The sequence below is a fragment of the Polypterus senegalus genome, chromosome 15 (assembly GCF_016835505.1).
Source record: "Polypterus senegalus isolate Bchr_013 chromosome 15, ASM1683550v1, whole genome shotgun sequence".
Lineage (NCBI taxonomy): Eukaryota > Metazoa > Chordata > Cladistia > Polypteriformes > Polypteridae > Polypterus > Polypterus senegalus.
In genome coordinates this window covers 122,761,228-122,775,854 of record NC_053168.1, presented here as the reverse complement: position 1 = coordinate 122,775,854, position 14,627 = coordinate 122,761,228, and the positions used below count along the sequence as shown (strand labels likewise).

Here is a 14,627-nt window from a genome sequence, read left to right as displayed (position 1 = left end):
TTCCATATTTCTCTCACTGCACCACTCGGAGTATTTATATCACTGTATCTGAGTGTGAATCACAGCAGCAGCTGATCGGAAAGAGAATTATCGGTATACAGCTTTAAGGACACGCTGTGTCTGCCACGGCAAAACGTTTCAAAGCCTTTCCTGTACGGACCTCGCGGTTCAAAACAGTTTAATCCCAAGAACTTTAAATGCAGCCAATCAAGTGCTCCTTGTAGAACTGTTTGTACTTATAAGTACAATCACCCCACTGTAAACTTGCACTATAGTTATAATATCGCACAACCTGAGCCACTTTATAAAGCGTATTTACATATGATGACAATATCATTTTTAAGGTGAAATGCAGCAAAATATGTTTGTTAAATTATACAGATAAAACTTTAACTTCATTTAAATAATCTATATTCTTCACTGGGAGTGTCGTTAAGGATAGAATAATTAAACATGTACTACGAAGATATTTCAATGTTCTTTAAGCGTTTTGAAGAATCGGCTAAGCTTACAGATGGCTTAACGTCTATTACAGAGCTGATTGTATGGCGATCGGTTACTTGGGAAAGAAAAGCACTGACTGCAGTGGCGGCTACGCCAATATATATTGAATATAAAACAGAAAGATAAAATAACAACACAGCTAAAAACGCAGCGACAAATTTCGGCAAAAGTTAAATGCTTGTGTCATGAGCACGAGGCGGCTAGTGTCTGCAACATACGTGGCCATCCACCGTGCATAAGATACTTTACTGACATTGGCGGGCGAAGGAGCCACCGATTCTTCCTCTGCCCAGTGCCACCACAAGCTTAGAGGCCCCTGAGTACTGCTGCAATAAATTATTTCATCGAAGTGAAACATGTTTAATAATGTGCTTTAACTCCTATCATCATGAAAATGACATCACGTATACATCTCAGTATTTTAGTTATTCAGAGAGCTGTAATATCACAAATGTAATGGATTCTGTGTCCAGTTGGAGGAAGAGAGCGGTTTAAGAAACAAGTAGTGATTCACACACATAGAGCACATAGAAAATCAAATACAAAACAAAGCATTTAACGTGCTACTTTAATTACGATGTGATTTTAGAAACTGGTTAATTAAACAATTTTAAGATGAATTTTATGATGTTCTACTTTAATGACAAAATAAACTACGTGATTAAAGTGGAAATGTCAAGATTGAAGTGGACATTTCGTGCTTTTCCCCCACCGTGTGGCTTTTTTCTCTGTACCCTAATAAGCTTTCATATGACACTCAGACAGTGGGCTTACAACTCGGCTTTCCACGGCGACTTTGATATGTGACTTCTTTTTTATTTCCGGCACTGTGCGATTTTGTGGATGTGAGCTTTCAAGTTTCTCCAACACGCTATGTCACTCGATCAACTTCCTTTTGTTGATTATACCACGGCTTATTTGAACAAATAGTATGTTTTTCCTTTGCCTCCACTTGGTATTCGCTGAAATTCTTATGTTTCCCCCCGTGCTTTTCCCATTGTCTTTTCACAGAAGGCTGCGCTTAAGGGCGATTTATATTGATTTGCATATTCAAATAGGCGTAATTCTGGGAGGATTTGGGGCGTTACATAATCTGCGTGCACGGCGTTAGTTTTCACGCTGATCGAGATTTATGTAGCGGAAGAACGTGGAAGTTGGAGTACGCACAGATTCCTGCATCTGGATTTTTCTGTGCGTAAGCACATTTCGGCTTTTGTGCTTACGCCATGTTATAGTGCGAGTTCTACGCACGGCGTTATACATGAGGCCCCTGGTGATTTAAAAAATGAGTTATCTACAGTAATCGCCAAGTCAATTGTGTTAGCAGACTTTCAAACTGCCTTAAACTTTTTTTTAATTTGCTTGTCTTTTCAGAACATGTCATGGCTTTAAACAATAACAACAACAACATTTATTTATATAGTACATTTTCATACAAATAATGTAGCTCAAAGTGCTTAAAATGTAAATTGCTGACAGAACTCACCATTTCATGTCAACAGCTTTTCCACAAAGAGGAAAAAAGAATCGAATTCCTTTCCTTCCATTCAGAATTTTTTCAAGATATTTTTTAAGTAACCTAAATAAATAAAAATGTAACGTTAAAGACCTATAAAAACAGCAGTATAAAAAAAAAACATGAGGTGAAGTGAAAATGTTTTAGCCCCCATCTCATTTTTGCATTATTTTCTATTTTTCACAGTGAAAGTTATTACACCTTTGGTCAAAACCTAACATTAGGTGAAAGGGTCCACAAAATAAACAAATAACACAACAAGTTGTTACTTACTTGATTTTGTATTAAAGGAAGTAATACAATACCCCAGATCTAGTGTGAAAACGTTATTGCCCTTCTGGACTTGATAACTGATTAGTAACTGTAATTAGTAATTAATTATTATTAATTACAATTGTAATTAGTAACAAAGGGCCTTGTAATAAGAAGAGAAGAGGAAGGCCTAAGAGAAGGATTGTGGATGTGGTGAGAGGGGACATGCAGGTGATGGGGGTAACAGAACAAGATGCAGAGGACAGAAAGATATGGAAGATGACCCGCTGTCGTGACCCCTAACCGGAGCAGCCAAAAGAAGAACAACAACAATAAAGGGCCCTGTAATGAATTTGTGCCTGCCCACTATTGCTTCCTGCCTTGTACCTAAATCTGTGAAGGTAGGCTCCAGCTCACAACTACCATGGCAAGGATTAAGCAGCTTCAGGAAATACGTAAGTGTGTTGATCCAGTTTCTGATCAGTTTTACTGATCAGTTTCCTAAAAGAATGTGGAGTAATTTTGGGCAACAGCATGGCCGAAATGCACATCAGCTGTACCTCACTGGTGGTTGGTCTAAGCGAGCAGGAGGCAAAGCCCCCTAGTAGTATATAACAACCAGGAATAAGAAACAGGTAGTTTGGACCACACAAACAGAAGAGAAGCTCATCTGTCTGACTTCTGTGTTTTACAAAAAGTGAAAAAAAGATGAGATTGCAAACAAACTCGTCATACCTACTAACCCTATGCATAGCAATAGGTGAGTCAGGCAATACATTATTAGCCATCACAAAAAACGGTGTGGACCCCAGGGGGAGCTCCAGCTCCCCAAACACTCAACACAAGCAGACATGGACACAAGTCGTAAGCACAAATAGTCTTTTATTGTGGAAAACTCTTCCAATGTGTGGAAAACTCTTCCACAATATGCGTTTCTTGTCACAACAGCTACAAGTACAACAAAGCACAAGATAGCACACTCTTTGTTTTCTCTCTCTCTCTGTCACTGCCTCCTCCACTCCTCCTCATAAGAGTTGAACACCTTCTTCTCAATTCTGGCTTGTCAATGTGAGGCAGGCAGCTCCTTTTATCTCCCACCCGGGAGTACTTCTGGTCTTCTGTACACGTGGCCCGAAAGCACTTCCAAGTAGGATGGAAATCCCATGAAATAGGGCTCCCCAGCCCATGTAGCAACCTCTGGCACCACTCATTGAACCCAGCAGGGCTGAGTCAAAGAACTCCATGTTCTATGTTGCCCTACAGGAATCCCAGGCACCTCTAAAACCCTGGCGGACTGCCATCTAGTATCCTGTGCACACCTCTCTCCACCAGTCCTTCCATCTCATGGGTGTCACAGTCGTCCCTTACAAGAGTAAGCACGAAATGTGCTGGAAGGTTGGTATTAAGTTCCTAAATTTGACTTACTGAGTGATTTTGACTCGTGTAAACTGACATTTTATGGCAACAAGATCAGATGCAACTCTGACATAACCCACAACTAGAAGTCATCTAATCTAACATTGACTTAAAGTGTGCGCATGTGGATGCTCAGATTTTTTTATTTTGAACACAACATTTTTCAGTAGCATTAACTTAAGCAAGTTAGGAACTGACCTGCTGAAAGTGTACAAAGGAAGGAACATGGGGAAAAATGGCTGTGTCCAGATTTGCAAAGCTGATAGAGAGAGAGAGAGACCTATGCACACTGACTAAAGACGGTCAAGTCTGCCAAAGCTGCAACTACTAAATACTGAACTGAAGGGGTGAATACTTATGGGACTGAATATTTTGTGTATTACACTTATAAGTAATTTAAACCACCTTGCAATTATCTGTTTTCACTTTGACATTAACAAGTTTTGTTTTCTGTGGATCAATGTTAAAAAGGCCAATTAAATTTACTGTGATTCAATGTTGTGTAGCAATAAAATACGAAAACATCCAAGGGTGTGAATCCTTTCTATTAGCACTACAGATCAGCGTCACATGGTGGTGTAGTGTGTCGCAAAGACATGTGAACCTTACATATAGCAGATGTGATCCTATGCTGGGGTGCTTCCTCCATGCATTTTGCATATTAGCTCTCCCTTTGTATTTTTGTAAAGTGGAGACGTATCTGGAATGATTCCATTTGTTATTAGGAAAATATTTTAATTTTGACTAATCAATAGAAGTATTTGCATGGGTCAGTACCTTTTGGGTACTGCTTAACCCATTTCAATGTAACAGGGTAGGCTGATCCTATCACAGGCTCATTAGATGAAAGACAGGAATCAACTCCGATCAGGAACCAATTCAGGTCTTACTCATGCACCTGGGACAATATGGGATCTCCAACACACATACACACACTTTTGCCATATGGGTGGGAAAAACTACACAAGCACATGGAGAATATGCAGCCTGCACATGAACCCAGACCAGATGCTGGATTTAAACTCAAGACACAATGCAAACCACTGTGTCACCATGCCACATTACTTTTGGGGAATAATAAATTATCCCACTATTCACTACTCTTTTCCCTTGCATTGATGAATAGCAATTAGTCCATAATAATAAAAATACATTAAAAAAATATATTAAATACTGGGTAAACAAGTGGCGCACATAAATGGAAGAATGCAGAAACACATGTTGACAGACTCCTGATCAAACAAGACAAAACACAATAACTCAAACTCTACTAAAATTGAATAAATGGCACATTACTTAATAGCAACCCAATTACTCGGCTTACTCGTGGACAATATCTTGATGAAATCCAATTCTTCCATCCTTCCATCGATCAACCCATTCATCTGGTAACATGTGTCTTTTTTCTTGAACATGAACATCATAGGTGTCAGTCATGGTGGAGATAGTGTTCACTCACACTGCCCCAAAACAGCCACGAGTATGAGGACTGTAAAAGGAAACAAAGGAGACAGTCATTCATTCTGAGAAGTTAGCCCTTGAGTTATTCTCACAGAGTGATGTTCCAAACAGGACAGAATGACAGATATACTTTCTAGTAAAAATATTTTGCAGAGAACCACACAAAGAGCAAAAAACACTGCTGACAGCAATCCTACTTTATGAAAACATATCTATAAAAATGAAATAAATGTCTATGGAAGGACTAAATGCAATAACTGCTATCTAAAGATCTATGTTTTGTCAGCTTCTTTTCATTATTCTCTGCATTTTCACAATTATATATAATTAATATATAATAAGACTAAATTACTTGTGTAGTTTTATTTGGAGTGTCTGACATTTTGTTTTAACACAGATTCAGAATCCAGAATATGTTCTTAAAGCAAGCAGTTGATTTTCTTACCCTTAATTTCAATATTGAAGTGTTATTCTTAACTGTAAAAATACTCTTCTGTAAGCAAGGTTGATGCAAATGAACCTGTTGTTTGTGTGTGTGTGTGTGTGTGTGTGTGTGTGTGTGTGTGTGTGTGTGTGCATCAGTGTGCTGTGTGGGATGTGAGCTCAGCTTTGGCTACTATCTTGTGTCCAAAGCTACCAAAATATGCTTTAGTATCCCATGAACCTTAAGTGGAAAAAATGCACTCAGAATATTAATAGTTAAATTAATTAAAATAAATTCAGCACATGCTCTGCACTTTCTAGGAGAAAATGGTGCAAGTGTAAACATTTGAACTTTGTATAGAATTACATTCAAGAGCTGTACACTTCTGGGGACAAATAAAATTCTATTTATCTAGCCAACTATACTAAAATTAAAGTCAATCTATCTACAGTGGTGTGAAAAACTATTTGCCCCCTTCCTGATTTGTTATTCTTTTGCATGTTTGTCATACAAAATGTTTCTGATCATCAAACACATTTAACCATTAGTCAAATATAACACAAGTAAACACAAAATGCAGTTTTTAAATGATGGTTTTTATTATTTAGAGAGAAAAAAAAATCCAGACCTACATGGCCCTGTGTGAAAAAGTAATTGCCCCCGAACCTAATAACTGGTTGGGCCACCCTTAGCAGCAATAACTGCAATCAAGCGTTTGCGATAACTTGCAATGAGTCTTTACAGCTCTGGAGGAATTTTGGCCCACTCATTTTTGCAGAATTGTTGTAATTCAGCTTTATTTGAGGGTTTTCTAGCATGAACCACCTTTTTAAGGTCATGCCATAGCATCTCAATTGGATTCAGGTCAGGACTTTGACTAGGCCACTCCAAAGTCTTCATTTTGTTTTTCTTCAGCCATTCAGAGGTGGATTTGCTGGTGTGTTTTGGGTCATTGTCCTGTTGCAGCACCCAAGATCGCTTCAGCTTGAGTTGACGAACAGATGGCCGGACATTCTCCTTCAGGATTTTTGGTAGACAGTAGAATTCATGGTTCCATCTATCACAGCAAGCCTTCCAGGTCCTGAAGCAGCAAAACAACCCCAGACCATCACACTACCATCACCATATTTTACTGTTGGTATGATGTTCTTTTTCTGAAATGCTGTGTTCCTTTTACGCCAGATGTAACGGGACATTTGCCTTCCAAAAAGTTCAACGTTTGTCTCATCAGTCCACAAGGCATTTTCCCAAAACTCTTGGCAATCATTGAGATGTTTCTTAGCAAAATTAAGACGAGCCCTAATGTTGTTTTTGCTTAACAGTGGTTTGCGTCTTGGAAATCTGCCATGCAGGCCGTTTTTGCCCAGTCTCTTTCTTATGGTGGAATCGTGAACACTGACCTTAATTGAGGCAAGTGAGGCCTGCAGTTCTTTAGACGTTGTCCTGAGGTCTTTTGTGACCTCTCGGATGAGTCGTCTCTGTGCTCTTGGGGTAATTTTGGTCGGGTGGCCACTCCTGGGAAGGTTCACCACTGTTCCATGTTTTTGACATTTGTGGATAATGGCTCTCACTGTGGTTCGCTGGAGTCTCAAAGCTTTAGAAATGGCTTTATAGCCTTTAACAGACTGATAGATCTCAATTACTTCTGTTCTCATTTGTTCCTGAATTTCTTTGGATCTTGGCATGATGTCTAGCTTTTGAGGGGCTTTTGGTCTACTTCTCTGTGTCAGTCAGCTCCTATTTAAGTGATTTCTTGATTGAAACAGGTGTGGCAGTAATCAGGCCTGGGGTGGGCTATGGAAATTGAACTCAGGTGTGATACACCACAGTTAGGTTATTTTTAACAAGGGGCAATTACTTTTTCACACAGGGCCATGTAGGTTTGGATTTTTTTTCTCCCTAAATAATAAAAACCATCATTTAAAAACTGCATTTTGTGTTTACTTGTGTTATATTTGACTAATGGTTAAATGTATTTGATGATCAGAAACATTTTGTGTGACAAACATGCAAAAGAATAAGAAATCAGGAAGGGGGCAAATAGTTTTTCACACCATTGTATCTATACAAAAAAGCATCCATGAACATCAATCTGAATTTGCATTAAAACCAGCTTGGGAGAAAAGTATGGCTACCTATGGAAATAGTAAAGTTGGCATGTATCTTATGCTCATAGCTATCACTAGAAGGCCATACAATGAATTGTTATAAAGAGGAGCCAACTCACGGTGCCTGAACTTCAAATGCACTTATAATATCACTACTGAATTCTTCCAATGACAATTCAGTCATATTAAAAGAGTTTATATGTACAGGGAGATTCAATTGAAAGAGGCCCTGAATATTCTGTTGTAACTCCCGTTAGGATGAAGCAATCTGAACCAAAAAAATACACTCTATACCTTGACATATGTGTAATCGATTGCTTTACATGCGATGCTGGAATTGGTTTCCGTTTTCTTCCAGACACATTTCGATGCGGCATTCCACGTTCCAGAACTTATTGGCGTCTCTGGGGAATAGCATTGATTTCACATTGGACATTTTCCTTCAAATCTTCCAAAGTGCGCGGCTTGTTCCGACAGACGTTTCCTTTGAGTATACCCCAAAAGAAGAAGTCTGGTGGTGTCAGATCCAGTGATCGTGGTGGCCAAAGCCCCACTGAAATGACCCTGTTGCAGAAGAAAGACTCTTTTTTTTTCATGCTCTTTGCTGATGTGTGACATGTTGCTCCATCTTGCTGGAAGTAACCTTTCGTTAACTCACGGTCATCTAGTTGATTCTGACATTGCTTAAACGAACTGGTGACCCAATAGGTTCGCACCATGAAGACACCATACTGATGAGAAGTTGAGTGACTGAGTGAAGGGGTACGGGCAGTATGGACCCAGAAATTGCAAACGGAGGTTAAATGTTGCAATGGCTATCTGGAGCCTACCTCATCACTCCAACTCAAGTGCACCCTGGCTTAAACAATACTCCATATACTGAGAAGCACATAGCACGTTGTTTCATTCAGATTGCTTCATCCAAGCAAGAGGTATTACAGAATATTTGGGACCTCTTTCGAGTGAATCTCCCTGTATGTATATATAGAGAGATAGTATGCATATATATATATATATATATATATATATATATATATATATATATATATATATATATATATATATATATATATATATATATATATATATAAATACACAGACACACAGTATATTAGCTCTGCTTACCATAGGTAACAATAAATAAAAAAAATATTCCTTGGTATCTTATTCTCTTTGTTGTTTTTGAAATGCTCCATTTTAAGTCCTTTTTGAACTTCATCCCTACCACTGAGCCACCACTTGCAAACTCACCAGTCAGATTGCTCAGAGAGACTGGGCACAGTCAAACACAGACAGTGGTGTTTGGCTGCATAACCTTCATCTGACGAGCAATTAAAGAGGAAAGAGCAGGTAACATATATAGAAGGAAAAGGAAGGAACAAAGTCAAGGCAGATGAAAGGAGAAAAAGTGAGAGCATTTGAGAAAAAGCTGTCATTAGAGAACATGAAGGGAGTGATTAAAACGTTACCCTGTTATTAACACCTGTAGAAATATGTGATTCCAGTCTGAGCAAGTGCTTAGCTTCTGGTTTTCTTTGAAAGGTGTCTTTGAAGCGTTGTGAAAGAACACAGTGAGAGAAGTGTGAATATGATCAAGATATGTGAAGTGTTCTACAATAGGCTTTGTAAGACCTTTGATCTAGAAGGCTTAAACAGGCGCCCTGCTAACCATCTCACTGATTCACCTATCTAGATGGCTGGACACTTAAACAACAAAAAATGCAGTAAATAAAATGTTAAAACTGGGAAGAAGTCATTGTTTAATATCGAATTTACCAGGGGTATCAGAAACAAGGCTGCGGTGGGCTGGCGCCCTGCCCGGAGTTTGTTTCCTGCCTTGTGCCCTGTATTGGCTGAGATTGGCTCCAGCAGACCCCCGTGACCCGGTAGTTAGGATATAGCGGGTTGTATAATGGATGGATGAGAAACAAGGGTACTGTTGGCAACATTTCAAAGTAGCACAACGGCTTCTGTTACAGCTACATTCTGGAACACTCCCCTCCTCTGTGAAGTGAACTGCAGATGAGAAGTATGTTTAGATCAGGTGGTTGACAAATGCAGATCAAAGAAGGATTCGGAAAAATGCACCTGTGTAAAGACTCTATAAAATTTAGAAATTTTGTTTAATGACAGATTGGATAGAGCGAGTTAGGGTGGAATAGTAGGACCTGTAGGATGTAGATTTCATTACTGGTGTTGCTCTCAGAGTGGATGTTAGGCGGTCTTCTCCTGGATTGATTGGGGGCCCTGCCCACAATATGAGAAAGGTATCCTCTTTTGATGAAGAAACTCATTCTCGGTGCTTCATTACAGAATTAAACCTTCTCAATGCAGAGGAAGCAGAGCCTAAGGAACTGTGAAAAAGGTTGAGAGTTTTTAGTGTGCTCGGAATGGATGGAGGTCTAGAAAGGGTAAGGGTGTGGCTCAGTTAGTCAAAACAGAATTCATTCTCTATTGTAGTTTCTCTCAAGACGTACAGGTACAAAAACAGCTATTCTGCTCGCTCTTCTTTTCTTTCCAAAGATTCTGGAGTGAGATTTATGAACAAAGGTAAAGATTTTACATTTAATTGAAATATATCTTGTGCATTGCATGTTTAGGAAGGAAAAGATAGGTCAAATTTTGCTACAGTACAATCTGATGGTAGCTCTGCTTCTGCATATCGAACACACAAAAATGGGATTCCTCCCTGGTAACCATAGCCATCTCTGGCAGATAACAAGAAACTTGAAACGAATATCTGCAATACTCATACAGCTTAACTTTCCTCCTTTCTTAATCCGCAAATTACATACATTTATGTATTTCTTCACACATTTTGACAATACAGATGTATCTGTCCCTTAAGGTGGCCAGACAGAAGACGTCCAACACATTTCTGTAAGCTATTATGACATACATTGACTTGTAATATGCAGAACAGGGGCAGAAGCAGTACTATAAAATAATTGCATCTTAGCATTTGGACCCTAATTTGATTTTGAGTCAATGGGCCATCTGTGTGGAGTTCTTAAGTTCATCTAAGGTTCTTCTGTAAACTCCATTGTCCTCTCATAGTCACAAACACATGCTAGAAGGTTGACTGGTAACTGAATATGCCTGCTTCGGGGTTGGTGAGAGTGTACCCTGTGACAGAATGACACCGGGCCCCCAATGTCTGAAGGAGAACACCGTGCACAGTAAATGGATGAATGGATGTCTCTAATGTGTACTGCCTGTATATGCCTCTTGCTGTCCTATACCTGAGTAAATAAACAGTTAGAGATAGCCTTGATTCATGGTACATTTAAAAACATAAATAGGAGTAAACTAGTGAAGTGATTTAGTATTTATACATAAGCTCATGTATATCTGATAAACCTTTCTTAATGGGTTTAATATGTCTATCCAATCAGCTGCTGCTGTTGGTAATTGACCTGCTTAGTTGAGGAGTTCTCTATCTGGATGAAGAACAGCAACGAGTCCACCATAACTCCCAGATCCTTCTCACAAGTTTACGACCTCCCATGATGTATTCAAATCTAACATTTCTGCTTCCTCTGCATAATACCTTACATTTAAATTATAGCTATCAATTTCACCTACAACAGATCTGCCCAAGGCTGTATGCTGTCTCTATCCCTCTGTAACAATTTAGCCAATTCTACATCATCTGCCCTTTTGCCTAGTTTGTTTTCACCTTCAAATATTAACCACCTTATCTCTATGTATATAAAATCCAACATCTGTCTGTCTGTATTTCTGTCCACTTTTTATAATTTTTCCGCCACTAGCCATGATTAAATGAATGGTAAAAAAGTAAGAGCGAAGCGAGGGTGACTTATTCAGGCAGGCAGGTGACAGCTCAATAGCTCAAATTTGGATATAAGTAGGTTCTATTTAGTCACCAGAAATATCTTTGTTAGGAATGGAAGTTGAATTTAGAATTTATATAAAGTCACTGTCGGTATACATAAAGTCAAAACTTTTTTCTGAATATATAAAGTCAGCGCTGGAATATATAAAGTCAAAACTTGAATATATAGTCAGCGCTTTATATATTCTGACGCTGAGTTTATATATTTGGGAATGACTTTATATATTCAAGTTTTGACTTTATATATTCTGACGCCGACTTTATATATTCACAAAATCAATGTATTTGTCTGTTTGGCACCCCATAGTATATGTGTGTGTGTATATATGTAAACATGTATGTATGTGTGTATATATATATATATATATTGTAATGACCCGGCAGTCAGCTCTGACAGCGTGGTGCATTGTGGGTATATTTCTGTAACGTTTACTGTTTGTACTGGGTAAGCAAGGTAATTGATTTCCTGTTCTATAAATGTTACATGTGTTTATGTTTCGGTTGCTTGGGTGGGCTTGGGTCATTTGAAGCCCAGGTATAAGTAAGTGTAACAAGTTACCATCAGTGAGAGGGATGTTTCTATGAATGACCTTGACAATGGCCTTGCAGTGTGTTGAGCTTAAGCTTTGTTTCTGACTATCTGCTCTAATAAAGAGATACAAAAGGACAGAGCTGTGTGTTGCTAGATTCCATCTATGCAATTATGTATGGAGACACTCGGGCTCGTGCGGTGTATGGGACACGAGTGCTCGCTCGCTTAATGAGCTAGGTACAGTTGCGTGCATGGCGCTGGCATTCCGCTGGCCGACCAGCTTGGGGCAAGTGCACGGCAGAGTTCGGCTCCGAAAACTTCAATACTCAACCACGGGTCGTTACATTGGTGTCAGAAGTGGGATCTCAGGCTGTTTAGAAGACGCCGTTATGGATCAGAGTATTGTCGAATTGGAGCGTGCCATCCAAGAGCACAGCAGAGAGGAGCTGACTAACCGACGCCGGCGTGAAGGTGAGAGCGTGGGAGCATTCGTAGCTGACATCAGGGTCGATGCACGGACAGGCTACCCTACTTTCCCGGCAGCAGCGAGGGAGGAGCACAGCCTCCATGCTTTCCTGAGGGGCCTTACACCGGAGCGTCTCCGTCGGCATGTCCATCTGTTGTCACCCCGAGATCTGAGTGAGGCACTGCGGGAGGTTGAGCGGGCTGAGGAGGTGCTACAGGCTAGGTCAGCGACGGGTCGATCGCCACGCCTGCACCAGCTGACGAGAGCAGCTGAACGAGGGATGGAAGGGGACCAGCTTGAGGAAGTGGGGGTCAGTCTCGTCCAACCAACATCAACCCCAGTCCAGGGAAGCAAATATGCAGCAGACAGTAACCGCTACAGATGCTACCCACGTCACCGAGGTCCTCCACGAAACTATCAGCAGAATAACCACAGTAGATCTCCATCATCCACCCTCAGTGCCGAAACGGACAATGACGGACTCAGGACTGAGCCATAGCAACGGGTGCTAGAACGTCAGGAGAGTGGAAGCGTGTCCGTCGTCGGCCAGGACATTTGTTGGATTTTTATTGTGGAGATTGGGGTTGTGGGGACACTAACCCTCTTGGGGGGTGGGCTGTGTAATGACCCTGCAGTCAGCGCTGACAGCGTGGTGCATTGTGGGTATATTTCTGTAACGTTTACTGTTTGTACTGGGCAAGCAAGGTAATTGATTTCCTGTTCTATAAATGTTACATGTGTTTATGTTTCGGTTGCTTGGGTGGGCTTGGGTCATTTGAAGCCCAGGTATAAGTAAGTGTAACAAGTTACCATCAGTGAGAGGGATGTTTCTATGAATGACCTTGACAATGGCCTTGCAGTGTGTTGAGCTTAAGCTTTGTTTCTGATTATCTGCTCTAATAAAGAGATACAAAAGGACAGAGCTGTGTGTTGCTAGATTCCATCTATGCAATTATATATGGAGACACTCGGGCTTGTGCGGTGTATGGGACACGAGTGCTCGCTCGCTTAATGAGCTAGGTACAGCTGTGTGCATGGCGCTGGCATTAAGCGGGCCGACCAGCTTGGGGGAAGTGCACGGCAGAGTTCGGCTCCGAAAACTTCAATACTCAACCACGGGTCGTTACAATATATATATATATATATACACATATACACACACACACAGACATATATATATATATATATATATATATATATGCCAGCAACACTCATATCAATGACAAAACAATTACATTAACAATCATGTTACGTTATTTTTTAAATGTTTCCTTTTCTTTTTCATAACTTCTTTAACACACTACTTCTACGCTGCGAAGCGCGGGTATTCTACTAGTACAAGATAAGGCTGTTTTTGTGCAATACGTAAAGTGACGTTCACATTTTTTCTTTTTATTGGTATTTTGTGTATTTATCGCTGGCGAGGGAGGTGGAATGAGGAAACCGAAGGCTACTGCTAGATGAAAGGTGTGGTCCCTCCTGGTCATTCTGTTACAAACACCACCTCATTAAAAAGACAAAACGAAGTTAATTCCTGGGGACGCCTCAGTGAAGGGGGGTCTAACGTCTATATAGTTTGCGACAAATCTTCAGGCACCCGCGTTTATTTTTTAACCTAAAATGAAGAGTGCTCTGAAAGTTACATAACCAACTGAAATTTCTAAGGTCGCGAGAGGTCGTCCTGAAAATATTTGCCCTGGAAAGTGCATTCTCAGCGTTAGGGGTCGCATGGCTGAATCAGACACAAATGGCTTGCATCGAACCTGGGAAACCGCGTGCTCATACGGATATTACTTAGTTAATAAAACAACAATAATAATATTTATAGAACTCTCTTCTTGTCTACTAAAAGCAAATTAGAGGATCTGCCGCTGTGTCTCTCCGGCTCACCGGCTGCGCGAAACCTATAAGCGGAGTCCACACAGACCTGCGCGCGGTGATATTTCTCGGTTGCCGGCGCTTACTTTGAAACGCTTTAAAAATGACAACTTCCTTGGAAACTTACTGTGCCCGAGAAATCTCGTCGAAAGCAGCGAGCATGCAAAGGCACCCGGATGAGTCTAAACGGAAACAGCGAGGAGTGTCTAAGCGA

At 40.3% G+C, this 14,627-nt stretch overlaps 1 protein-coding gene across 1 annotated transcript in view; it reads right to left on the bottom strand.

The window, feature by feature from the left end:
- Positions 1-14,627, bottom strand: part of LOC120515962 (probable thiopurine S-methyltransferase) — a 57,713-nt gene extending 43,086 nt beyond the window's left edge. The window contains exons 1-3 of the mRNA XM_039737362.1: positions 14,541-14,627; positions 5,013-5,177; positions 1,991-2,083 (exon numbers count right to left, since the gene is read on the bottom strand). Of these exons, the coding sequence (XP_039593296.1) occupies positions 1,991-2,083; positions 5,013-5,125 (206 nt within the window). The 5' untranslated portion in view covers positions 5,126-5,177; positions 14,541-14,627. The remainder of the gene's footprint in view (positions 1-1,990; positions 2,084-5,012; positions 5,178-14,540) is intronic.